This window comes from Podarcis tiliguerta, assembly GCF_965153285.1.
Source record: "Podarcis tiliguerta genome assembly, chromosome: 8".
In the NCBI taxonomy this organism is placed as follows: Eukaryota; Metazoa; Chordata; class Lepidosauria; order Squamata; family Lacertidae; genus Podarcis; species Podarcis tiliguerta.
Window position 1 is genome coordinate 80,675,439 of NC_139541.1, and position 27,629 is coordinate 80,703,067.

Here is a 27,629-nt window from a genome sequence, read left to right on the forward strand (position 1 = left end):
CATCTAAATATATAAACCGTGCGTTTGAAATAGTACAGGAGAGCTATCCTGACGCCATTTTGACTCTCCCAATGACCTAAAATATTCCTCTGCAGTAAGGGAGGCAAATGGGGAAAGCCTTCCCATTGCCTTTTCGCTTACAAATCATGTCTTAAGGGCATATTTGTGTAAGAATAGGGTGGGACTGTGACCTGGATTCAGGAATCATAGAATCATAGAGTTGGAAGAGACCACAAGGGCCATCGAGTCCAACCCCCTGCCAAGCAGGAAACACCATCAGAGCACTCCTGACATATGGTTGTCAAGCCTCTGCTTAAAGACCTCCAAAGAAGGAGACTCCACCACACTCCTTGGCAGCAAATTCCACTGTCAAACAGCTCTTACTGTCAGGAAGTTCTTCCTAATGTTGAGGTGGAATCTTCTTTCTTGTAGTTTGGATCCATTGCTCCGTGTCCGCTTCTCTGGAACAGCAGAAAACAACCTTTCTCCCTCCTCTATGTGACATCCTTTTATATATTTGAACATGGCTATCATATCACCCCTTAACCTCCTCTTCTCCAGGCTAAACATGCCCAGCTCCCTTAGCCGTTCCTCATAAGGCATCGTTTCCAGGCCTTTGACCATTTTGGTTGCCCTCCTCTGGACACGTTCCAGTTTGTCAGTGTCCTTCTTGAACTGTGGTGCCCAGAACTGGACACAGTACTCCAGGTGAGGTCTGACCAGAGCAGAATACAGTGGCACTATTACTTCCCTTGATCTAGATGCTATACTCCTATTGATGCAGCCCAGAATTGCATTGGCTTTTTTAGCTGCCGCGTCACACTGTTGGCTCATGTCAAGTTTGTGGTCAACCAAGACTCCTAGATCCTTTTCACATGTACTGCTCTCAAGCTAGGTGTCACCCATCTTGTATTTGTGCCTCTCATATTTTTTTTTGCCCAAGTGCAACACTTTACATTTGTCCCTGTTAAAATTCATCTTGTTTGTTTTGGCCCAGTTCTCTAATCTGTCAAGGTCGTTTTGAAGTGTGATCCTGTCCTCTGGGGTGTTAGCCATCCCTCCCAGTTTGGTGTCGTCTGCAAATTTGAGCTAAAGTGTTAACCATCACAAAAGAATGGCCAGGCTGCTCAGGTAATGCAATCAGCGACCATTATCAGGTACCCTGGCAGGCAGGATTTCTGTTGTAGACCGCCTCGTATAATGTATGCATGATGATTTTGGGGTGGTCTCGGGCAAAGGGGTTGGGCAATGTGAAAAGTCTTTAAAGGTTCCTGCACACTTTTGTTCAGGGTCTCTCCCTCCTTGGAAGGAGGGGAGGGAACTCTGTTGCAACAGAAAAACAAGAATCTGTCTTGCTTTCCACTGTATCCTGCCTCCCTCCATTCTTCTCTGACCGATCATGGACTCAAGAGTCCCATGGGCAAGCAAAACCCAAACCAAACCAATTCCCCCCCCCCCCATCAATGGTTCTTGAACTTAATCTGTTCCTGGAGTCATTCAACTCCCAAAACCGTTCAAAAATCAAGGCACAGCTTCTGATTGGCTGCAGGAGCTTCCTGCATGCTCAACAGGGAGAAGAGTTGGTGGAAGAAGATTGGAAGAAATTTAAAGACTACTTACAGAAATATTGCAAAATTAATGAATGTTAGAATGATGTTGGATTGAGGTTAAGGGGTTTTTAGTAATAATGTTATGAAGGAATATGTAAAAACGGATTGTTAACAGGTGAAAATTCAAAGTTACAATATATTAAGATCAAAGATAAGGATAAAAGTAAAGAGGGAAAGGATTTGCTGAATAAATAAATTGAACTGGAATACAAAGCGGGACGTCCGGGAAACAAGCAAATGCAAGATAAGTTATGAAAGATCGAATTGTTTTTAATTGTTTTTTATTTTTGTATTTTTCTTCTTTTTCTTTTTCTTTTTGTAATGTTCTGAAAATCTTAATAAAACATTTTATTATATATATAAAAAAGGAGCTTCTGGCATGCTCAAGCAGAAGCCGCGTTGGACATTTGGCTTCTGAAAAACGTTTGAAAACCGGAACATTTCCAGGTTTCCGGTGTTTGGGAGCCAAAACGTCTGAGTACCAAGGCATTCAAGAACCAAGTTATGACTGTACCTCTTAATATGTTAAATATATCCCTAAGCGGTATATGGGAAACTGAAGCAAGGAGACACAACTTAGGACAAAATAATTGCATAAAGACACAGTTGCATATAAAAATGGTTACATGAATACAAAGTTACGAATATATAAAAATCACTATCAATTCTTTCTCTTTCTGACACGCTCTTCCTCTCCAGGGTCCCATCAAACTATCAGCTCACCCACAAAAGTCCTGGAACCCTAATCTCTCACTCTAGACTTCCTTTTTATTTTGAGGTTGTAGCTGGGGGGTTTTTAGGAGCGTTCCTAAGCATGTACAGAGTGCTGTTTTCCCTTCTGAGAGGAGCAGCTTGGTTTTTTTAAACTCAGCCCAAGAACAGGGTGCCTTTGAGCATGTGCAAAGTACCCCTCTGTCAGAAGAGTTCACCATTTATAGACAAGAAGAAACAGAGAGGAGATAAATAACAAAAACACAGTGAAACTTAATTTTTGCACATTTCTTCAGTGAGGGGCGGTCTTATGTTTTTGGGTTTGAGGAATTCAAATCTGCTATTATTTTTGTGATTAGACAACATTTAGCTTGACATTCGATGTAGAAGCACATAAACTGCTTTTGTAAAAAAACCAAATAATTTTAATTGTAACTTCTGAAGTTGTCAGGGAATGCTAAATAATAAATAATGAATAATGATAAAATATAACTGCAAGAACTTGGCAATCATTTGGGTTAAACCACAGAGCCTAGGACTTGCCGATCAGAAGGTCGGCAGTTCGAATCCCCGCGACGGGGTGAGCTCCCGTTGCTCGGTCCCTGCTCCTGCCAACCTAGCAGTTTGAAAGCACGTCAAAGTGCAAGTAGATAAATAGGTACTGCTCTGGCGGGAAGGTAAACGGCGTTTCCGTGCGCTGCTCTGGTTCGCCAGAAGCGGCTTAGTCATGCTGGCCACATGACCCGGAAGCTGTACGCTGGTTCCCTCAGCCAATAAAGCGAGATGAACGCCGCAACCCCAAAGTCGGCCACAACTGGACCTAATGGTCAGGGGTCCCTTTACCTTTACCTCTTATGCAATTTCCACTCATTTTACTTTACAAGCAAAATTAAAATATATTTAACCAAATATAAATTTAACCATATTTAATTATATTTACACTATATTTAACCAAAATATCTTTTGAATTCTCTAGTTACGTTATAACTTTTTAGCACCCCTCTTGTGCCCCACCTCCCCATATTGGAAAGGGTAATGGCACTGGAAAATGCGAGCCAACAATTTCTCTAACTTCATGAAACAGTCGACACTGTCTAAACTCCCTGCAAATGAATCAGGACAAATGCCTAATGGTGCACAAATTTGCTTGGAATGCCAGGAGGGGAAAAGGAAGAAGGAACTGTGATAGGAATTTTATGGTCTTAGATATATGGTAATGTTCATAAGTGTACCAACCAAGCACATACATAAATCAGCACAGGAAGACCAACGTGGAACCATTCTGATTCCTAAACTGAGCAAATGTTTTCTCTGCAAGGTCAAAGTGGGAAACCTCCCCATTGTCTCTTTCCTCACAAATCCTGTCTTAAGGGTACATTTCAGATATGAATAGAGTATGAGCCTGTGACCTGGCCCAGGAACTAAGTATTTATCACTACAAAAGAATGGCCAGGCTCCCCAGGAAATCCAATCAAGTAACCAGCCAGACAGGAGATAAACAACGACAGGAGAAAAACAACATTCAAAATTTCTGCTTAGACTACCTTTTTTGTGATGTAGGTGTGATGTATCTGAGGGGTGGTCTTAGGTCACACCCCTTCTGTGATGTATGTATGATGTTTCTGGGGGTGGTCTTGATCTACAGGGTGGCAATTTCAAGAGTCTTTATTAGGCCTTGCGTGCCATTTTTCTGGGTTCCTCCTTTCTCCTGCGGGTGAGGGGAGCACCCTGTTGCAACAGATCAATAAAGATCAGGCTTACTAGCTGCTTTGCTTCTCAATATTCTTTGGTTGGCCTCTGTTATTTTCTCCTACCAATAGGGAACCTATGTAAGGACAAACAAGATGAATTTTAACAGGGAGAAATGTAAAGTATTGCACTTGGGCAAAAAAAAAATGAGAGGCACAAATACAAGATGGGTGACACCTGGCTTGAGAGCAGTACATGTGAAAAGGATCTAGGAGTCTTGGTTGACCACAAACTTGACATGAGCCAACAGTGTGACGCGGCAGCTAAAAAAGCCAATGCAATTCTGGGCTGCATCAATAGGAGTATAGCATCTAGATCAAGGGAAGTAATAGTGCCACTGTATTCTGCTCTGATCAGACCTCACCTGGAGTACTGTGTCCAGTTCTGGGCACCACAGTTCAAGAAGGACACTGACAAACTGGAACGTGTCCAGAGGAGGGCAACCAAAATGGTCAAAGGCCTGGAAACGATGCCTTATGAGGAACGGCTAAGGGAGCTGGGCATGTTTAGCCAGGAGAAGAGGAGGTTAAGGGGTGATATGATAGCCATGTTCAAATATATAAAAGGATGTCACATAGAGGAGGGGAAAAGGTTGTTTTCTGCTGCTCCAGAGAAGCGGACACGGAGCAATGGATCCAAACTACAAGAAAGAAGATTCCACCTAAACATTAGGAAGAACTTCCTGACAGTAAGAGCTGTTTGACAGTGGAATTTGCTGCCAAGGAGTGTGGTGGAGTCTCCTTCTTTGGAGGTCTTTAAGCAGAGGCTTGACAACCATATGTCAGGAGTGCTCTGATGGTGTTTCCTGCATGGCAGGGGATTGGACTCGATGGCCCTTGTGGTCTTTTCCAACTCTATGATTCTATGACTCTATATGGGCTCTTGGATACCCCATAAGGGAAAAGGGCAGAACAGAACTCCAAATCTTACCTTTTTCTAGAGAAAAGCAACTGTCGTGTTAATGAGGTTCCAAGGCAGCATGGAACATGGATTCCAGGGAATACCTCCCAAGTAGTTTTCGAAAAAGGCCTCCGAACAGAGCGGCTGGGTTTGTGGCCCGTCTCAGCTAGCTAAGGCTGAAGAGGTCTAGATCCAGCAGGTATCTGTGACAAGGAGCCGCTTCGAAGAGGAAAAGCATGGAGCACGCAGCAGCCAACTTCTCTCCGAAGTATTGGACTAACCTGCAGGACTGGGAGCTGCCCTTTATAGGGCCAGGACTTCCAGAGGGAGTGGTCTTAGAGACAAAGGATGATGAGATTAAGGACCATGCGGGGCAGAAAAATGATTAAGTACTGAGGGACATTCCTCAACAGAAAGAATTGGGCGGGGAATTCCTGGGACACCCCAGCTGAGTGAATCAAAGACCACGCTCCCGATGAAAATGGGATTAGGTTATCTCACTTCAATAAGGCTCCTTGTACCTAAACACAAAAGGAGCTGGATTTGGGATTAACGCAATCTATGAGTAATGGACCTCCGCCCTACAGAAGGATGACGTGCTAAGAAATAAAGAAACCTTGAATAATTTAAAAAGGGTGTTGTTTTGGGTCAGCTTCGGTATTGATTTCTGGGATTGATTTGTTGTTGTTTAGTCGTGTCCGACTCTTTGTGACCCCCTGGACCAGAGCACGCCAGGCACTCCTGTCTTCCACTGCCTCCCGCAGTTTGGTCAAACTCATGCTGGTAACTTCAAGAACACTGTCCAACCATCTCATCCTCTGTCGTCCCCTTCTCCTTGTGCCCTCCATCTTTCCCAACATCAGGGTCTTTTCCAGGGAGTCTTCTCATGAGGTGGCCAAAGTATTGGAGCCTCAGCTTCAGGATCTGTCCTTCCAGTGATCACTCAGGGCTGATTTCCTTCAGAATGGATAGGTTTGATCTTCTTGTAGTCCATGGGACTCTCAAGAGTCTCCTCCAGCACCAGAATTCAAAAGCATCCATTCTTCTTTATGGTCCAGCTCTCACTTCCATACATCACTACTGGGAAAACCAGAGCTTTAACCATACGGACCTTTGTCGGCAAGGTGATGCCTCTGCTTTTTAAGATGCTGTCTAGGTTTGTCATTGCTTTTCTCCCAAGCTTCCAACTCTACAATTCTATGATTATATGATCTGCCACTAGCCATCTTGCCCAATGTCCACACACAGTGACACAAATAATTTGTGGCGCATTGGAAGCTTGACCAGAAGCAAAACACCATCAGCTCTTTTCCAGTTCATATTTCATTTCAGGTCATTTCACTTTTAATTTGTATTCCGCCTTTATTGCTACACGCAAGGCGGTTGACAGCAACAAAATATACAGCAAAGAACACATGCCTTATAATAATCTGATCCAATACAAAAAGTCATAATAAAAACATAACTTTAAAATGGAATGATGTAGAACAAATAAAGTAGCATTCAATAATCTATTCAAATATATTACAGTGGTACCTCGGGTTAAGAACTTAATTCGTTATGGAGGTCCCTTCTTAACCTGAAATTGTTCTTAACCTGAAGCACCACTTTAGTTAATGGGGCCTCCTGCCGCCGCCACCGCACAATTTCTGTTCTCATCCTGAAGCAAAGTTCTTAACTCGAGGTACTATTTCTGGGTTAGCGGAGTCTGTAACCTGAAGCATCGGTAACCTGAAACATCTGTAACCTGAGGTACCACTGTACATAAATTTTAGAAAGGGGCAAGATTAGATGCAGGTGCACAAAGCATTCTTCTACAGTGGTACCTCGGGTTAAGAACTTAATTCGTTCTGGAGGTCCGTTCTTAACTTGAAACTGTTCTTAACCTGAAGCACCACTTTAGCTAATGGGACCTCCTGCTGCCGCGCAATTTCTGTTCTCATCCCGAGGTAAAGTTCTTAACCCGAGGTACTATTTCTGGGTTAGCGGAGTCTGTAACCTGAAGCGTCTGTAACCTGAAGCATCTGTAACCCGAGGTACCACTGTAGTACCAAAAAAAATTAAACTATTGAAAAATATGGTTCTTATACTGGGTCGCCTCGAGGCGATTCTTACACACACTACAGGTGAGCGGCATTTGACACGCCCGCAGGGGCACAAACAGTTTCGGAAGCCTCTCCAAAGATGGGCTGCTAACCTTTTAACCAGCTGGTCCTTGCAGACAGTCAATAAAAACAGCCACACGCAATGTGCCGTTCACATATCTTGTCATACGAGAGTTTTTGCATCTTCCAGGAATCCACAGCTGCACTGGGAAGTCTTTTCTTACCACCGGCCGGGCAGCCCCATATCATGTTTCGGAAAAGCTGACAATCTTCTTCCATATCTTCTCGGATGTCAGAAGACACCGGCCGGGGGGGGGGGGTGCGGATGCTCAGCAGCTGACTGGGGGGCAACCAGGGCTCGGAAAAGTCTGCCCGGCGACAGCGGACCCCGCAACCTTGTCCTGGGACTTCATCCTGACGGGGACGTACTGGAAAGATTTGGTGCTGATGTGCACCTGTGGAGCAGCCGCTGTGTTGCCGAGGCCGCTGGGGAGGCCCTTTACTCCCAGGTGTCTGTGGGGCGCAGGATAAGCGACCTTTTTGCGGCGGCTGCTTCGGCTGTGCCAGGAAGCCCAGTGACTGAGGCTCTGGCCTTGCTTCTCCAGCAGGCTGCTGCCCAGCTTCCACCTTTGCCACGTCCGTTGGATCTGGGTTTGGACCTGGAGGAAGAAGAGAGAAAATTGGGGGTGTCTGACGGCTGTTGTAGTTGGGGAAATTCTACACCTAAACATTAGGAAGAACTTCCTGACAGTAAGAGCTGTTTAACAGTGGAATTTTCTGCCAAGGAGTGTGGTGGAGTCTCCTTCTTTGGAGGTCTTTAAGCAGAGGCTTGACAACCATATGTCAGGAGTGCTCTGATGGTGTTTCCTGCTTGGCAGGGGGTTGGACTCGATGGCCCTTGTGGTCTCTTCCAACTCTATGATTCTATGATTCTACGATTACAGCTTATCTTAAAAACCATTGTAAACAGTTAAAACCGTTAGTAGGATTGGAATAGCACTTGTAGATTAATGGTGAATTTTGGATATACAGTGGTACCTCGCAAAACGAATGCCTCGGAAGACGAAAAACTCGCAAGACGAAAGAGTTTTTCGTTTTCTGAGTTGCTTCACAAGACGGATTTGCCTATGGGCTTGCTTTGCAAGACGAAACGTCTTGCGACTTTTTTTTTTTAACCGCCAATGCATTCCTATGGGAAACCGTCAATACACAGTGGTGCTTCGCAAGACGAAAAAATTCACAAGACGAAAAAACTCGCAGAACGAATTAATTTCGTCTTGCGAGGCACCACTGTAATGGAGAAGGTTTGGATTATTATAAAAGATGCAGGAAGAAATGACTAACAATAGGACCCAAGAAGTGGAGGAGGGAAGTCCGGGAGATTTTTTGGAATCTTGTTTCTATGCTGTATGTTGCAAATGTGATTGTAAAACTTTAATTTACTTATTTGGCTTTTCAAATTAATTTTTTTTAACAAATTAAAGCCATCCAAATTGGTTTGACATTGCTCTAACCACGACACGACGCTGCCTTAGACTTCAGGGGAGAGGGTGCCTCGGAGCACATGCTCAGCCCAGGAGTTTGTGACCAGCACCAGGAACAAGCTTAGTAGTCCAAGTTTGCACAAAAACCCACTCCTGGAATTTGAGCCAGCCAGCTCCACTCTTGCGCAAGGAGGAGCAGAATGCCTTTTTGGTGACCTACCTCTTTATTGACAAAGCAGTAGAGGACGCTCACCAGCAGGCCCTGAAAGATTAATAATATTTTTTATTATTTTAAAAAATGTGACAGGACAGAGGACTGATAACACGCTGCAAACTTATAATTGCAGCAGGTTGAAAAGTCGGGTGAGTTAAAGGTAAAGGAACCCCTGACCATTAGGTCCCGTCGTGGCTGACTCTGGGGTTGCGGCGCTCATCTCGCTTTATTGGCCGAGGGAACCAGCGTACAGCTTCCGGGTCATGTGGCCAGCATGACTAAGCCGCTTCTGGCGCACCAGAGCAGCGCATGAAAACGCCGTTTACCTTCCCGCTGGAGTGGTACCTATTTATCTACTTGCACTTTGACGTGCTTTCGAACTGCTAGGTTGGCAGGAGCAGGGACCGAGCAACGGGAGCTCACCCTGTTGCGGGGATTCGAACCGCTGACCTTCCGATTGGCAAGTCCTAGGCTCTGTGGTTTAACCCACAGCTCCACCTGCATCATAGTTAAGACCAAAAAGCTAACATTGTCCATTTCATTCCAAACGGGTGCCAAACCTTTGCAAACTTGCATCGCAAAACCCATGGTTTGCCTCCCCCTCCCCCATTCTGCGCCAAGATTCCAGGGCGGTGAACCAGACGGCACGCCTATTTTTCCTCTTCCTGCCAGGGCAGAATGCCTTTTGTGCTGCAAGCGTGACATCACCTCTAGGCACTGACTTGGCTAACAACACATGGGAATTCCTCTGGCTCGCAGCCAGCACCTGTCACCTATTTTCGCTTTGCTCTGCCTGCTCTCCGAAGACCGTGGCGGGAGAGTTCGTCGACTCGCTGTGTTGGGACTGAGCAACGGGAGCTCACCCTGTCACGTAGATTCGAACAGGCGACCTTCTGATCGGCAAGTCCTAGGCTCTGTGGTTTAACCCACAGCGCCACCTGCGTCCCATTGAAAAGTCGGGTACACATGCTCTAAACGATAAGAACAAGGATATCAAAGATCTACCCAGTACCTGTAAGGAGTTGAGCAACAACTCAAAGAAGAATTTGACATAGCGCAAGGTGCCCTGGGCATGTTCCTCAGTGACCAGCACAAATACCACCTCATGAATCCCCAGCAGCGGGATGAGGGTCAGCGTTGACTTGGCCAACCTAAAAAGAAGCGAAGAAATGTAGTGAGTTTCCGGGCATGTGTGAAGCGGGGAACTAAGAGGCTTTGCCACGTTGGTCACGCACGCTGTAAATATCCCCTCAAAAATCCACAGTGGATTGTGTTGTGCCGCACACACCTGTGGAAGCCATTTTGTGACATGCCTCACCCTCGCGGCAGCCATTTTGTGGCTGGCACCCATGACACTTTCTCAGATCCTGAATGTGTGCTCACTAGCCAAAGCAAGGGTTGGGGAAAGAGGCAGGGAAGTTTTGCTCCAGAGGTTGCAGAGTATTTATTTTGATGTGGCTCTATTGCTTTTGTTCTCTTTTGAAGGAGGTTCGACAAGTAAAGCTTGAATTCAGCTTATGGGCCTGGGCAATGTTTTATTCCAAAAGGAGTCATTTTTTAATGCATCCAGTTGCTTCCTGCTGTGCATTGTTAATATCTGCAATAAGCCATGGATGGAATGGATGCATGCTCTGGTTATCTCTCGCCTGGACTACTGCAATGCGCTCTACGTGGGGCTACCTTTGAAGGTGACCCGGAAACTACAACTAATCCAGAATGCAGCAGCTAGAGTGGTGACTGGGAGCGGCCGCCGAGACCATATAACACCGGTCTTGAAAGACCTACACTGGCTCCCAGTACATTTCCGAGCACAATTCAAAGTGTTGGTGCTGACCTTGAAAGCCCTAAACGGCCTCAAATGCTCAGTATACCTGAAGGAGGGTCTCCACCTCCATTGTTCTGCCCGGACACTGAGGTCCAGCACCGAGGGCCTTCTGGCAGTTCCCTCGCTACGAGAAGCCAAGTTACAGGGAACCAGGCAGAGGGCCTTCTCGGTGGTGGCGCCCGCCCGGTGGAACGCCCTCCCACCAGATGTCAAAGAGAAAAACAACTACCAGACTTTTAGAAGACATCTGAAGGCAGCCCTGTTTAGGGAAGCTTTTAATGTTTAATAGGTTATTGTATTTTAGTGTTCTGTTGGAAGCCGCCCAGAGTGGCTGGGGAAACCCAGCCAGATGGGCGGGGTATAAATATTATTATTATTATTATTATTATTAATAATAATAATAATTTATTATCAGATAGTTGCTGTTTTTCAAGAAGTCAACTCTTTCTACAAAATGCCTGATTGGATGACGGGCAATCTCTTGTCTTTCGACTGCCCCGGCGATTTCTCACCTACCTGAATTTGTAATCTGTGTAACGCATCTGTTGTGCCCGGAGTTTGGAGACCAGGATGTTGATGATGCGTATGAAGATCACAAAGTTGACCTGGAAAATGGGAAAGAAGGAAAGGGGTCTGATTGGCAGTAACCCCTTCAATCCAGCCAGTGGCGTAGCGTGGGTTGTCAGCACCCGGGGCAAGGCAAGTAATTTGCGCCTCCTAACCTGGGGCAAGGCAAGTAATTTGCGCCCCCTAACCCGGGGCAAGGCAAGTAATTTGCCCCCCCCCCGCTGCACTGTCCCTCCCCCAGATAGTCCCTCGCTCTCTCTCCGCACCGCCGCGCACGCCTGGCACCCTCCCCTCCACAGTGGGCGGCGACCCGGCGGCTCGGATCGGATTCGCACAGCCAGCACTGCAGTGAGAGAGAGTGAGTGAGCCAGGTAGGGGCAGAGAGCTGCGAGTGCGAGCGCCCCCCCAGATGTTGCGCCCGGTGCGGCCGGCCCCCCCTGCACCCCCCATGCTACGCCACTGAATCCAGCCGTGTCACCCCTCTGATGTCTGCCGCCGATATCAGCAATGCCACAGGCATATCGACATTAGACAATGGGCACATCCTCAAAAATTGTTCTTTTAGTCTGCCTGGGTGTGTGTTAAGAACCACATGACATTCCCTCTGTTCTGTTCACATACCTGATGTCCCAGGGGAAAAACCCCAACATTTCTCCTATGCTAGTACAGTGGTACCTCGGGTTAAGAACTTACTTCGTTCTGGAGGTCCGTTCTTAACCTGAAATTGTTCTTAACCTGAGGTGCCACTTTAGCTAATGGGGCCTCCCGCTGCCACCGCGCTACTGCCATGCAATTTCTGTTCTCATCCTGAAGCAAAGTTCTTAACCTGAGGTACTATTTCTGGGTTAGTGGAGTCTGTAACCTGAAGCATCTGTAACCTGAATTATCTGTAACCCGAGGTACCACTGTAGTGCAAAATGGATATTTGATACACTCACATGACATTTTCTCCTTAAGATGTGTTTGGTTTGCTTGCCTCGTGTCGGATTTCCCCTGGTTTCCCCCCTTGAACAGTGCACAAAATGGGGTGTTTTCAACGGATGTGTGGAAACGCCCAATGGTACCTCAGGTTAAGATCTTAATTCATTCTGGAGGTCTGTTCTTAACCTGAAACTGTTCTTAACCTGAAACACCACTTTAGCTAACGGGGCCTCCTGCTGCCACCGCGCCACCAGAGCACGATTTCTGTTCTTATCCTGAAGCAAAGTTCTTAACCTGAGGTACTATTTCTGGGTTAGCGGAGTCTGTAACCTGAAGCGTCTGTAACCTGAAGCGTCTGTAACCCGAGGTACCACTGTAAATCTTTCTAACCTACTGAGAAGCACCAATGCTCTGAAAAAGTATAAGGCAGTTTGTCTGTTCCTCGGCAACTTACAAAGATTGCTAGCAGAATCGGGCAACGGATGATCCACCAATAGCCCATGTTGTCGTTTCGCTCCCAGCATCTGTGGAAGGAGGTGGGGAGCAATTAAAGGGTCAGCAGGTCAAAGGAGGGATGGCAACCAGTGGCGTAGCGTGGGTTGTCAGCACCCGGGGCAAGGCAAGTAATTTGCGCCCCCCCTGCTGCACTGTCCCTCCCCCAGATAGTCCCTCGCTCTCTCTCCGCACCGCACCGCACGCCTGGCACCCTCCCCTCCACAGTGGGCGGCGACCCGGCGGCTCAGATCGGATTCGCACAGCCAGCACTGCAGTGAGAGAGAGTGAGTGAGCCAGGTAGGGGCAGAGAGCTGCGAGTGCGAGCGCGCCCCCCCCCAGATGTTGCGCCCGCCCCCCCTGCACCCCCCACGCTACGCCACTGATGGCAACCCCCGCCTACCATTTACAGTGCTACAATTCCCAGTACCCTTAACAAACTACGTCTCCCAGGATTCTTTGGGTGAAGCCACGTGCCTTAAATCATAGCCTTGTGGAGTTGGAAAGGGGCCATTGAGCTTCCCTGCTCCTGGTCTGGCATGATAAATAGCCACTACTCTAGAAGTGCAACCTAAGTTCTTTTAGAACCCTAAGAAAAATATACATCAAATGTGAACTGGAAGATTTTTTTGGCCCAGGTACTTACTCGTTGTTTTCATAGAGGTATCTCACAATCACCCAAGGGATGACAAAAAGGATTGGTGCCCCTGCAAGAGACGTAATTAAGAGGACTCAACTAACGTATCTGGATAATGGGCACAATTGCCTTCTACCTCTCATGCTTCCCTTTCGTTTTGCAGGTAGCTTTGAGCACTGTTGCCTCCATTACTGAGCATCCCAGCCCCTGAATTAAGCTCTCCCGCAATGTTCGCAACCACCACTGTTCTCCCGCTGTCTCTTTTCTCATCAGGACTCGGCGCTGGGTGGCTAACTCACCCCATCCGATGAGCAGGTAGCCTGAGAAATAGCTTTCTTCCGAAAAGGCCATTGGTCCTAGCAGGTTGTGTAGATAGAGGCCTTCTACCAGGAGCCAGTAGTAGTTTGCACAGACGCAGTACTGGGTTAAGATCTGTGCCAGCCGGCAGCCGGCCACAGCCTGAAAAGGAAGAGTTTGGATTTGATATCCCGCTTTATCACTACCTTAAGGAGTCTCAAAGCGGCTCACATTCTCCTTTCCCTTCCTCCCCCACAACAAACACTCTGTGAGGTGAGAGGGGCTGGGAGACTTCAGAGAAGTGTGACTGGCCCAAGGTCACCCAGCAGCTGCATGTGGAGGAGCGGAGACGCGAACCCGGTTCCCCAGATTGCAAGACCACCACTCTTAACCACTACACCACACTGGCTACACCACACTGGAAGAGGAGGAGAATCTGAACGCTCGTTTTTTTGGTTCCCGAGCTCTCGTGGGAGCCAGCTGATTCGCGCCAGAGCACCAGCCCCCAAAGTTGGACATTTCGGGATGCAATCCAAAGCCCGGAATAGCTTCTGTAATTATCAGGGACTGAGCAGAGGAGGAGAAAAGCAATGACAAACCTAGACAGCATCTTAAAAACAAGAGACATCACCTTGCCAACAAAGGTACGTATAGTTCAAGCTATGGTTTTCCCAGTAGTGATGTATGGAAGTGAGAGCTGGACCATATAGAAGGCTGATCGTTGAAGAATGGATGCTTTTGAATTCTGGTGCTGGAGGAGACTCTTGAGAGTCCCATGGACTGCAAGAAGAACAAACCTATCCATTCTGAAGGAAATCAGCCCTGAGTGCTCACTGGAAGGACAGATCCTGAAGCTGAGGCTCCAAGACTTTGGCCACCTCATGAGAAGAGAAGACTCCCTGGAAAAGACCCTGATGTTGGGAAAGATGGAGGGCAGAAGGAGAAGGGAACGACAGAGGACGAGATGGTGGGACAGTGTTCTCGAAGCTACCAGGATGAGTTTGACCAAACTGTGGGAGGCAGTGGAAGACAGGAGTGCCTGGCGTGCTCTGGTCCATGGGGTCACGAAGAGTCGGTCACAACTAAACAACTAAACAACAACAAGAGCAGAGGAGGAATGGTGGAGGCCCCATCCTGACCCTTCCTGGGAGGAGGAAGACAGGTTAGATTTACAACAGGGGTTTGAGGGAGGTCACAGCTCAGAGGCGTATGAGGTGGAAAGTTGGGAGATAATGAGAGAGGAGGAAGAGGAACTGTCTTTAGAAAGCATTCCAGGCCTCCTCCCAGAACCCAGCGAGCCTTGAAAGTAGGAGAGCAAAGACCTCAAAGGCAGAAGGGCACTTATCAGCACCCATAGGAGAGACGATGAGACTGACGAATGAGGAAGTGGGAGAGACCGGGGGTGGGGGAGAAATTCACCTGGGACAACCACATTATGCAAGGGGCTGGGTTCTTTAGCCTCTCTCTGTAAATACTGAATAAAAACTGGACGGTAAGGAACATGAGACTAGGGCCCTTCAGGATTTAACCTCCTTCTGCAGGGCCTGTAAGACAGAGCTATTCCGCCTGGCCCTTAATTTGAATTCAGCCTGATCTTTTATTTCCCTTCCCTGCCCCTCCCCTTTTATGAAGCTCACCCGCTCTGAGACCCCACAGCTGATTCTCCCCTGGCCTCCTCGCTGGCCCAAGTAGGACCAATTTAGCCACTAGCCCTGGGGATTATCTAATGCTTATTTCCCCTAAATTGATTTTTGAATTTTATTGTTATTCATGTTTTTATACTGTATTTTATGCAGCTTTTATAATTAAGTGTTTTAAATTTGTTGTTAGCCCGGTTTTTGAACCGGGAAGGGGGGTATAAATAAAAATTGATTATTATTATTATTATTATTATTATTAATTTCCTTGTCATTCTCTGTTCCTGGGCAACTAGCCATGGGAGTCGCTGGTAGCAGCCTGACAGTAATTCTGGGATGTCCCACTTAAATTGGGACGGTTGGGCAGTATGCAATGGTGGCCCATGCAGTCCAGCATCCAATTCTCACAAACAGATACCCAGGAGAAAACTATCAGCAGGATCTCAGCACAAGAGTCATCTCCCCTCCCTGGATTTCCACCAACCGCCTTCTGTAGGAGTGAGTTCCATAGTTTATGGAACATCTCCACCCCCATCGTTCTGCCCGGACACTGAGGTCCAGCTCCGAGCACCTTCTAGTGGTTCCCTCGCTGCGAGAAGCCAAGTTACAAAGAACCAGGCAAAGGGCCTTCTCGGTAGTGGCACCCGCCCTGTGGAACGCCCTCCCACCAGATGTCAGAAAGAAAAACCACTACCAGACTATTAGAAGACATCTGAAGGCTGCCCTGTTTAAGGAAGCTTTTAATGTTTAATAGATTATCGTACAGTGGTACCTCGCAAGACGAATGCCCTGCAAGACGAAAAACTCGCAAGACGAAAGAGTTTTTTGTTTTTTGAGTTGCTTCGCAAGACGTATTTCCGTATGGGCTTGCTTCGCAAGATGAAAACGTCTTGCGCCTTTTTCTTAAAACCGTCAATGCATACGTATGGGAAACCATGCTTCGCAAGACGAAAAATTCACAAGACGAAAAAACTCGCAGAACGAATTAATTTCGTCTTGCGAGGCACCACTGTATTTTAATATTCTGTTGGGAGCCGCCCAGAGTGGCTGGGGAAACCCAGCCAGATGTGCAGGGTATAAATAACAAATTTTTTATTATTATTATTATTATTATTATTATTATTATTATTATTATTATTATGTCTTGCTTGAAGAATTAATTTCTTTTGTCTGTCCAGGATCTCCCAACACTACGCCCACGCTCCCCCTCTGGTCCCGGCTGGAGCCCACCCACCTACCCTCCCTCAAACTGCGGTGGCAATGATACCTGTCCCAAAGGAAGGTGGGAGAGGTCTCCTTCATCCTGGAAGTCCTTGGGGAAGTGCCGCCGCAGGAGGGTGTCCCGGGTGAGGATGGAGACGGCCCTCAGCATGAAGGACGCAAAGAGATTCATGTGGATGTAATTGCGGATGCAACGGAGTTTCCTGGAAGTGGGCAGAGAACAATGGGCAGGGAGAAGAAGTCAGTTGTGCCCCATATCTGCACCTCGAGCCAGGATCCAAGACTGCTAGACAGGGTTTTAATGGAAACCAAAGCTCATTCTTGCACTTGTTGTTTTTGTTCTATTAATACAGTGGTACCTCAGGAAGGCAAACGGTCTTTCCGTGCGCTGCTCTGGTTTGCCAGAAGCGGCTTAGTCATGCTGGCCACATGACCCAGAAGCTGTCTGTGGACAAACGGTGGCTCCCTCGGCCAGTAAAGCGAGATGAGCGTCGCAACCCCAAAGTCGGCCACGACAGGACCTAATGGTCAGGGGTCCCTTTACCTTTTCACCTGATATTTCACCTGGGCATAGGAATTCATTCATATTTTTTTTCAAAATATAGTCCGCCCCCCACAAGGTCTGAGGAACAGTGGACCGGCCCCCTGCTGAAAAAGTTTGCTGACCCCCTGCTTTAGTGGAAGCCTCTCTTGGCAGGTGTGATTAATCTAACCGCACACCCACATCTTTCAATACCTCTCGTTTTTCCTGCGTGGTACCCGGGGGAGGGCAGTGCCCCTTGTCATCTTTCTCAATACCTGAAAGCTGCCAACAGGATGAAGGCCGCAAGCAGAGCCACGAACGAAAGGGAGTAGCCCACTGTGTACATCAGCCGGAACTGCTCCAGAATCCACAAATGTTTCTGGGGAGAAACAGAAACACAGCTGGAATACACCTCAGCGGAAAAGGGCACCTCCACCACAGGTTGCAAGTGACATCACTATTAATAGGCTTATCAGCAAAAGGTCTGGAAGGAACGAGTGTTTAAAGTGTTGGTGCTGACCTTGAAAGCCCTAAATGGCCTCAAAGGCCCAGTATACCTGAAGGAGCGTCTCCACCCCCATCGTTCTGCCGGGCACTGAGATCCAGCTCCGAGGGCCTTCTGGTGGTTCCCTCCCTGCGAGAAGTGAGGTTACAGGGTGTATAGATGGTATGTAACACCAGTGAAACTTGGTAAGATGTATAAACTTAGTAACAAATGTTGGAAATGTCAGGAAAAAGAGAGAACATTTTATCATATGTGGTGGGAATGTAAGAAAGTGAAAGGCTTCTGGGAAATGATTTATAATGAGATGAAGAAAATGTTGAAATATACTTTTATTAAGAAACCAGAAGCATTTCTATTAGGAATATTAGGGAATGAAATTAAAAAGAATGATGTGAAATTATTTAGGTACGCAGTGACAGCAGCAAGAATTTTGATGGCCCAGAAATGGAAACAGGAAGAAATGCCGACGAGGGAAGACTGGAGAATGAAACTGATGGAATATGCAGAAATGGACAAATTAACGGGAAAAATCCGGAACCAACGCGATCAGAGATTCACCGAGGACTGGAATAAATTTACAGAGTATATCAAAAATGTATGCGAGGAGCAATTAACGCTTGTAGGCTTTCAAGAAGCGCTGTGAAAATGATTGATTGAAATGTTGCTTGAAAGATATGATAAGATTAAGATTGTTAAAGTGCAATATAAATTTAAGAAATGTGAGTAATAGTGATAATATGGGAAATTGTCAGATAGGCTGAGGGAAGTCTAAAAGATGTATATGTTAGAAGTGGATGTTAAACATGGATGGAATGTATATTGCAAATTGAATAAAAATTAATTATTAAAAAAAAAAAGAAGTGAGGTTACAGGGAACCAGGCAGAGGGCCTTCTCGGTGGTGGCACCCACCCTGTGGAACGCCCTCCCATCAGATTTCAAGCAAATAAACAACTACAGTCATACCTCGGGTTACAGACACTTCAGGTTGCGTTTTTTCGGGTTACAGACCGCCGAAACCCGGAAGTACTGGAACGGGTTACTTCCAGGTTTCGGTGGTCACGCATGCGCAGAAGCGCTGCATCGCAAACCCACGACTGCGCAGACGCGCCACTGCGGGTTGCGGACGTGCATCCCACATGGATCATGTTCGCAACCTGAGCGTCGACTGTGTCTGGCTTTTAGAAGAAATCTGAAGGCAGCCCTGTTTAGGGAAGTTTCCATGTTTGATGTGTTATTGTGTTTTTAATATCCTGTTGGAAGCCGCCCAGAGTGGCTGGGGAAACCCAGCCAGATGGCCGGGGTATAAACAAACAAATTATTATTATTACAGTGGTGCCTCGCAAGACGAAAAGAATCCGCTCCGGGAGTCTTTTCGTCTTGCGGTTTTTTCGTCTTGCGAAGCAAACCCATTGACGGTGTAGCGCTATTAGCGCTATTGACATTTTAAGGGCTAAAAATGGCTTTTTAAGGGGTGGGGGATTAGCGGTTTTGCTGCTAAAATGCTTTTAGCAGCTTAGCGATTCAGAATAAGGGGTTTTGGAGCAAAAAAAAAAAAAAATTTTGTCATTTTTCGTCTTGCGAAGCAAGCCCATAGGGAAATTCGTCTTGCGAAGCGCCTCTGCAGACGGAAAACCCTTTCGTCTTGCGGGTTTTCCGTCTTGCGAGGCATTTGTCTTGCGGGGCACCACTGTAGTATTATTATTATTATTATTATTATTATTGCAGACAAGGTTTCATCCACTGAGACTGCAGCACTTGCAGAGCCTCCCAGGGTCCCAATTTTCCAGGGACAGTCCCAGATTTTCAGAAGCAGTCCCAGTTTCTGATTTGATCCCAGAATGCCCTGCTTTCCCTTAAAGGTAAAGGGACCCCTGACCGTTAGGTCCAGTCGTGGCCGACTCTGGGGTTGTGGCACTCATCTCACTTTATTGGCCGAGGGAGCTGGCGTACAGCTTCCGGGTCATGTGGCCAGCAGGACTAAGCCGCTTCTGGCGAACCAGAGCAGCGCACGGAAACGCCGTTTACCTTCCCGCCAGAGCGATACCTATTTATCTACTTGCACTTTGACGTGCTTTCGAACTGCTAGGTTGGCAGGAACAGGGACCGAGCAACAGGAGCTCACCCCGTTGCGGGGATTCGAACCGCCGACCTTCTGACCGGCAAGTCCTAGGCTCTGTGGTTTAACCCACAGCGCCACCCGCGTCCTTTCCCTTAGGACATCCCTATTTTCATCGGAGGAATGTTGGAGGGTATGGAGTTATGCGACCCTCAAGCCAAGGAGATAAGTAACTATACCATCTTTAGAAGACATCTGAAGGCAGCCCTGTACAGTGGCGTAGCGTGGGTTGTCAGCACCCGGGGCAAGGCAAGTAATTTGCGGCCCCCCCCCGCTGCACTGTCCCTCCCCCAGATAGTCCCTCGCTCTCTCTCCGCACCGCACCGCACGCCTGGCACCCTCCCCTCCACAGTGGGCGGCGACCCGGCGGCTCGGATCGGATTCGCACAGCCAGCACCGCAGTGAGAGAGAGAGAGTGAGCCAGGTAGGGGCAGAGAGCTGCGAGTGCGAGCGCGCCCCCCCCCCGATGTTGCGCCCGGTGCGGCCGGCCCCCCCTGCACCCCCCACGCTACGCCACTGGCCCTGTATAGGGAAGTTTTTAATGTTTAACGTTTTATTATGATGGAAGCTACCCAGAGTGGCTAGGGCAACCCAGTCAAATGGGCAGACCATTATTATTATTATTATTATTATTATTATTATTATTATTAAAGTTATCCCTATTCTATTGGAGAAATATCAGAGGGTATGCTTCTGTATCCAAAGTGCCTCCTTAGGCTTCTTTGCCCAGAGTTACCTCCAATTTTGATGGCGAAATGTTTGGTTCTCAAAATCCTGATATGTGCCATTATTCATTTGCAAAAGGGAAAAAGATCCGTCCAGTGATTCAAGGCTTTTTAGCTAATTGAATATCTGCCTTTTCTCGGCACAGCAGGTACATGAAAATACGTTATCGTGTAAATCAAAACCTCAGTGCAGCTGCCTTTTTTTTGAGGTGGGGATGGAAGTGGAAGATCACTGAGAGTTTAATGGATGAAAACTGATGCTGTTCGTTAGAAGGAAAGGCATATTTAATTCCTTATTTCTCCTTCTCCCAATTTTCTGCTATGGTCAAACACCAGACCCCCAATAGAATTACATTTTATACTGCAATCTGGGGGGAAAAACCAGTGGATTAAATCTTGCCCGCATCACGCATAATTTGATAACTTTAGTCGATTAATCGTTTTAAAGGCTTTTTAAAAATTAACACAGTTTTAAGGGTATAAAACAATCACTTCCTCACCTCGTACAGGAGACCAGTGAACTTTCAAGTAATATTATATTATATTATATTATATTATTATATTATATTAATAATTTATTTGTACCCCGCCCATCTGGCTGGGTTTCCCCAGCCACCCTGGGCAGCTTCCAACAAAGTATTATAATACAGTGGTCTGTTAAACATTAAAAGCTTCCCTAAACATTTATATTATATTATTATATTATATTATATTATATTATATTATATTATATTATATTATATTATATTACACACACACACCAAAAGCATTAATCTGTCCGTATAACTCATCATCATCAAAATTCAAGTCCACCATATTCACAGCATCCAGAAAGTTTTGTACACTGGTAGGAGAGGTCTTCAGTTGAGTTTTTGTCGATTAATCTACTCGTGAGATGGATTACGGCTTGCGGCAGCCCTCAGCAGCAATGCTTTCCAAAGACTGAATGTTTAAAGCACAAACGCATTAAATGTGGATTAAGAATCCAGAGCGACTCTTATTGAGTAAGGTCTCTTCTCTCCCTCCTCCCTGCTTTTCAGAGGTGGAGTTTGTGCTGCAATGAGTTTACCTGGAAGGGGAGCTCTTTGTCGACGGCTTCGCACTGAGAGTGATCTCGCCATGGGTGCCCCGACTCATCCACCACCCACTGTCCGTCTGGGCCGCATTTCTGGAACACAAAGCCACCTCGAACTGCAGAGGACGTTTTGGGGAAGGAGGGGGAAGCAGAAAGGATAAGGATGGGTTGATTATAATAATAAAAACACGAATAACATACCGTATTTTTTGCTCTATAAGACTCACTTTTTCCCTCCTAAAAAGTAAGGGGAAATGTGTGTGCGTCTTATGGAGCGAATGCAGGCTGCGCAGCTATCCCAGAAGCCAGAACAGCAAGAGGGATTGCTGCTTTCACTGCGCAGCGATCCCTCTTGCTGTTCTGGCTTCTGGGATTCAGAATATTTTTTTCCCTTGTTTTCCTCCTCCAAAAACTAGGTGCGTCTTCTGGTCTGGTGTGTCTTATAGAGCGAAAAATACGGTATATCCATGACAATACGATTCGATTTAATAGTTGTATTCCATTCTGCTGTGCTCAGAAGAATCATTGGTGCTGACCTTTAAAGCCCTAAACGGCCTCAAAGGCCCAGTATACCTGAAGGAGCATCTCCACCCCCATCATTCAGCCCGGACACTGAGGTCCAGCGCCGAGGGCCTTCTGGCTGTTCCCTCCCTGCGAGAAGTGAAGCTACAGGGAACCAGGCAGAGAGGGCCTTCTCGGTGGTGGCGCCTGCCCCGTGGAACACCCTCCCACCAGATGTCAAGGAAATAAACATCTACCTTGGTTCTCGAACGCCTTGGTACTTGTACGCTTTGGCTCTCGAAAGCTGAAAACTTGGAAGTGTTCTGGTTTTTTAATGTTCTTTGGAAGCCAAATGTCTGACACGGCTTCCAATGGAGTGCAGGAAGCTCCTGCAGGCAATCGGAAGTCGCGCCTTGGTTTTTGAACGGTTCCAGGAGTCGAACAGATTCCCAGAACGCATTAAGTTTGACAACCAAGGTACCACTGTATCTGACTTTTAGAAAACATCTGAAGGCAACCCTGTTTTTAATGTTCAATGTTTCATCGTGTTTTTAATATTCCGCTGGGAGCTGCCCAGAGATGGCCAGGGTATGTAGGTACAGTCATACCTCGTGTTGCATTTGCTTCAGGTTGAGCGTTTTCAGGTTGCGTTCTGCGGTGACCCGGAAGCAGCGAATTGCGACCCAAGCACGCGCAGACGCGGGTTGTGTTCTGCTCAGGTTGCGAACGGGGCTCCAGAACAGATCCCGTTTGCAACCAGAGGTACCAATGTATGTATGTATGTATGTATGTATGTATGTAAAAGGTAAAGGGTCCCCTGACCATTAGGTCCAGTCGTGACCGACTCTGGGGTTGTGGCGCTCATCTCGCTTTCTTGGCCGAGGGAGCCGGCGTACAGCTTCCGGGTCATGTGGCCAGCATGACTAAGCCGCTTCTGGTGAATCAGAGCAGCACATGGAAACGCCGTTTACCTTCCCGCTGGAGCGGTACCTATTTATCTACTTGCACTTTGACATGCTTTTGAACTGCTAGGTTGGCAGGAGCAGGGACCGAGCAACGGGAGCTCACCCAGTCGCGGGGATTCGAACCGCCAACCTTCTCATCGGCAAGAAGAAGAAGAGAAGAAGAGTTTGGATTTGATATCCCGCCTTTCACTCCCCTTCAGGAGTCTCAAAGCGGCTAACAATCTCCTTTTCCTTTCCTCCCCCACAAGAAACACTCTGTGAGGTGAGTGGGGCTGAGAGACTTCAGAGAAGTGTGACTGGCCCAAGGTCACCCAGCAGCTGCATGTGGAGGAGCAGGGAATCGAACCCAGTTCACCAGATAACGAGAACCATTAACCACTACACCACACTGGCCTAGGCTCTGTGGTTTAACCCAGAGCGCCACCCGTGTATGTATGTACAAATAAATAAATGTCATTATTATTATTACTATTATTATTATTATATAGAATCACAGAATTGTAGAGTTGGAAGGGAACCCGAGAGTCATCTAGCCCAACCGCCTGCAATGCAGGACCAACAGTTCTGAAATTTAGCAAACATTGCAACCAGTCTGGGGGCCCAGACTTAAGAGATGGACAAACTATACTAGGTGCCTTTGCATCTATACTGACCTTGCTGGTGCCAAGGCAGGTACCAGGGGCAAGGGACCTTGGCAGAGGTGTTCGGAAGAGCATCACCCCAGCAGGCGTACATGTCAAATGTACGGTTGCACACCAGACCTGGAAGAAGGGCAGAGCAAAGGGGGAAGAGGTCGTTCAACGCTTTGGAAAGGGGGATTAAGCCAAGGGACAGAGCAACAGCAGGAAGAAGAAGGGGATCTCTCAATGACTGCTGGACATGGTGGCATAATAGAGCTTCTGCCTTCAGGAGAAGTCTACCTTCCGAATGGCAGTTGTTGGGGAGCCACGTTTGTGAAGATTAACAAGTAAATCAGGTATCGGAAAACACCCAACCTATATACAGTGGTGCCTCGCAAGACGAAATTAATTCGTTCTGCGAGTCTCTTCGTCTAGCAGTTTTTTCGTCTTGCGAAGCAACCCTATTAGCGGATTAGCGCTATTAGCGGTTTAGCGGCTATTAGCGGCTATTAAAGGCTTCAGGGATTAGCGGATTAGCTGCTAAAAGGATATTAGCGGTTTAGCGGCTTAGAAAAAGAGGGTGGGGAGCGAAAAAAAATCTCAAGACTCGCAAGACATTTTCGTCTTGCGAAGCAAGCCCATAGGGAAATTCGTCCTGCGAAGCGCATCAAAAAACAGAAAACCCTTTCGTCTAGCAGGTTTTCCGTCTTGCGAGGCATTCGTCTTGCGGGGCACCACTGTACTTTAAAATGTGTTTGTGAAAGGGGGTGGGGGGAAAGAGTGTTTTTGTTTGTTTGTTTGTTTCTTGTTGTTTCTGGTTTATATTATGTATTCCGTTTTTTTTATCTTGTGTTTTCGTGTCGCGAACCGCCCCGGAATCGACGGATGAAGGGCGTTAACGCAAATTTAGTAAGCAAACGAAACAGAAATAAATAAAGCAAAATGCCATTCTTGGGAAAAGTTGGGCAAATTTCGGTGTACCGGCCAAACAGCCTTGCACAAGAAATTTCATTTGCAAGATACCGCTTCTTGGTGACATTGGAACATAAAAAATTATGGATTCCTGGAGTTGGCAGGATGAAAGAGAGGGAGGGAGGGTGGGGTGGGCAAGTTGGGACATTTCAAACCTGTGCCTCCTTTTGGAGATTCAATCACATGCTGTCAAATTCAGGTTGCATGATCAGATTGTATCTCATCAGCTTTGATCACGCAACACCTTTCATCAGCAACCTTGGGCAACAGATCCTTTTCTTCCTGCCTACATCAGACTTTTTGCAATATGGAAACTGAATGAACTATAAAACATGGGTATGATAGGAATTTTGAGGTCTTAGATATATGTTAAATGTTCACAAGTGTACCAACCAAGCACGTACATAGATCAGCACAGGAAGGCCAACCCGGAACCATTTTGATTCCCAAACTGACCAAATGTTTTCTCTGCAAGGTCAAAGTGGGAAACCTCCCCATTGTCTCTTTCCTCACAAATCCTGTTTTAAGGGCACATTTAAGATATGAATAAGGTGTGAGCCTGTGACCTGGCCAAGGAACTAAGTATTTATCATTACAAAAGACTGGCCAGGCTCCCCAGGCAATCCAATCAAGTAACCTGCCAGACAGGAGATAAACAAGGACAGGAGAAAAACAACATTCAAATTTCTGTTTAGACCACCTTTTTTGTGATGTAGGTATGATGTATCTGAGGGGTGGTCTTAGGTGACACCCCTTCTGTGATGTATGTATGATGTTTCTGGGGGTGGTCTTGATCTACAGGGTGGCAATTTCAAAAGTCTTTATAAGGCCTTGCACACCATTTTTCTGGGTCCTCCTCCTCTCCTGCGGGTGAGGGGAGCACCCTGTTGCAACAGATCAATAAAGATCAAGCTTACTAGCTGCTTTGCTTCTCAGTATTCTCTGGTTGGCCTCTGTTATTCTCTCCTACCAATAGGGAACCTATGTAAGGACTCTATACGGGCTCTTGGATACCCCATAAGGGAAAAGGGCAGATTTTTATTTACAACGTGGGACAGCAATTACTTGACGCAACGCTGCTTAACCTCTCTGCAGACACTGTGCAAACAAACCAGGACGGATGCTCAATAAAGCAGTGGTTTGGAAGAGACCTCATTATACTGCTAAGAGCATAAGAAAAACTCCGTTAGATCAGGCCAAAGGGGAAGAAGATCCCTTGCTCTCTCTCTCACTTGTGGGACGCGGTTCCTCCAGGATCTTGCGATAGCAGGCTGCCTGGTACTGCTGCCATGCCTCAAACATCTCTTTGGCCGAGTTTTCGGTGGAGCTTGCCTGCGACAGGGGAGGGAAATGAAACAACAACAACAGGTACATATAAGCTAGTCACCTAAAGGTTTTGTCCAGAATACATAGCTCTTCCAAAAGTTGCCTGATGTTTAGTTAGGTTAGTTGCCCACTTATTACTGTATTTTTCGCTCCATAGGGCGCACTGGGCCATAGGGTGCACCTAGTTTTTAGGGGGGGAAATAAAGAAAAGAGGCTGCGCGTGGCTATGGCAGAAGCCAAGACAGAGAGTGGGATGGATCCCGCTCGCTGTCTTGGCTTCGGTTTTAGCCGCGGGGTAGGGCGGGGGAAGCCCGAGCTTCCCCCGACCCCAGCCCCCAAAACAGGCTGCTATCCGCAAGCCTTCGGAGCCTGGTGGGAATTCCTGCCGCGCTCTGAAGGCTTGCCGATAGCTGCCTGAAGCCTGGAGAGCGAGAGGGGTCGGTGCGCACCAGGCTTCAGCGATAGCTTCCAGGCTTCAGCGATAGCTGCGCAGCCTGCATTCGCTCCATAAGATGCACACACATTTCCCCTTCATTTTTGGAGGGGAAAAAGTGTGTCCTATAGAGCGAAAAATACAGTATTATTATTATTATTATTATTTTTGCAAGCTTTGCACCTGGGCCTTGAAATTGCAGCCTGGTCCACAGAAAGCAAGGAGAGAAAGCAATTTCTATCGCTTCATCACCACACCAAAGAAAAAGCTTTGCTTGCAGTTTTGTGTGTCAGGCCCCTGAACAACGGCACAGCAGCAGGACGTATATTTATTTTGCTTAGTGTGTATTTTACCTGCAGCCTGCACGTTCATTCCCCCACCTTGTGCCTTTCATTAAAAAAATAAATAAACTGAGGGCTTTGGGGCAGGGGGGGCTGCCTATGCTTAATTAGGTTTTGTTTGTTTGTTTTACCTGTTGTTTGGGTTGGTTCTGAACATGGCCCAGTGCCCATCTTCCTGCTGTGATTTGGGTGATTCTGTGGTGCCCATGTTTCTTAGATTCCCAAAGGTGCTCCAAGGCCCGAAAGAATTAGGCAACCCTCGCAACTTTGTGATTGGTGCCGGATTTACGTAGAAGCTAAACAAGCTATAGCTTAGGGCCCCACTCTCTTGGGGGCCCCCAAAAAATTTAAAGAGGAAAAAACCCCTGGATGTACATTTCCAAAATATAAGATAAAAAACAAATAAAATAAAACCTACATACAGCAACGGTGTTTTGTGTTGTGTAGGCTCCTATGATGTAAGTAATGGCCCCCGCCTGCTAGCCTGCTCCCTAAAATATCACTGGTTTGCTCCTTTCCCTATATAGGGTGTCTACATTTTGCATGGACTGGTTGTGTTATGTACTGAAGTTCTCACCCTGGGCCAGCAGGAGGATACTGTAGATAGTTTTCACTCAGGTCCACATATGCAAATAAGGGATTGAAAGTGACATTCAGTGATTGGACAGTTACAGAAAGTTGTCACAGTTCCGTTGTGCTGGAGCTCTATATAAGCAGGCTAGCTGAATCCTTCAGTTCAGTTCTGTTCTGGCCTCTGAATAAACAAGAGCTGTTTGAAGAATCGTTGTGTCGTCTGATATGTTCACCCACAACTTAACAGGTTGCATGGCAGCATGCGCAAATGGCTTTAGATACCTATTAGGCCCATAAATTACCCTGTACAGTGGTACCTCTGGTTGCGAACGAGATCTGTTCTGGAGGCCCGTTCGCAACATGAATAGAGCGCAACCCATGCCTGCGTGTCTGCGCATGCGCGGGTCGTGATTCGCCACTTCTGTGCATGCGCGTGAAGTCATTTTATGCGCATGCGCAAGCAGTGAAACCCGGAGGTAACCCTTTCCAATACTTCCGGGTCGCCACGGGATGCAACCTGAAAAAACATATCATAAAGCAAATGTAACATGAGGTATGACTGTACTGTAGCATATATTCAACA

The 27,629-nt window shown here is 46.9% G+C and overlaps 1 protein-coding gene across 1 annotated transcript in view; it reads right to left on the reverse strand.

Moving 5' to 3' along the window:
• Positions 1-6,790: 6,790 nt before the first annotated feature.
• The window catches only part of LOC310684397 (gastric inhibitory polypeptide receptor-like), a 29,878-nt gene continuing 9,039 nt past the window's right edge, over positions 6,791-27,629 (reverse strand). Inside the window, exons 3-14 of the mRNA XM_083455505.1 lie at positions 25,606-25,705; positions 23,435-23,542; positions 21,310-21,431; positions 17,169-17,272; positions 16,417-16,573; positions 13,515-13,674; positions 13,225-13,285; positions 12,541-12,610; positions 11,115-11,203; positions 9,786-9,924; positions 8,780-8,821; positions 6,791-7,734 (exon numbers count right to left, since the gene is read on the reverse strand). Of these exons, the coding sequence (XP_083311631.1) occupies positions 7,405-7,734; positions 8,780-8,821; positions 9,786-9,924; positions 11,115-11,203; positions 12,541-12,610; positions 13,225-13,285; positions 13,515-13,674; positions 16,417-16,573; positions 17,169-17,272; positions 21,310-21,431; positions 23,435-23,542; positions 25,606-25,705 (1,482 nt within the window). The 3' untranslated portion in view covers positions 6,791-7,404. The remainder of the gene's footprint in view (positions 7,735-8,779; positions 8,822-9,785; positions 9,925-11,114; positions 11,204-12,540; positions 12,611-13,224; positions 13,286-13,514; positions 13,675-16,416; positions 16,574-17,168; positions 17,273-21,309; positions 21,432-23,434; positions 23,543-25,605; positions 25,706-27,629) is intronic.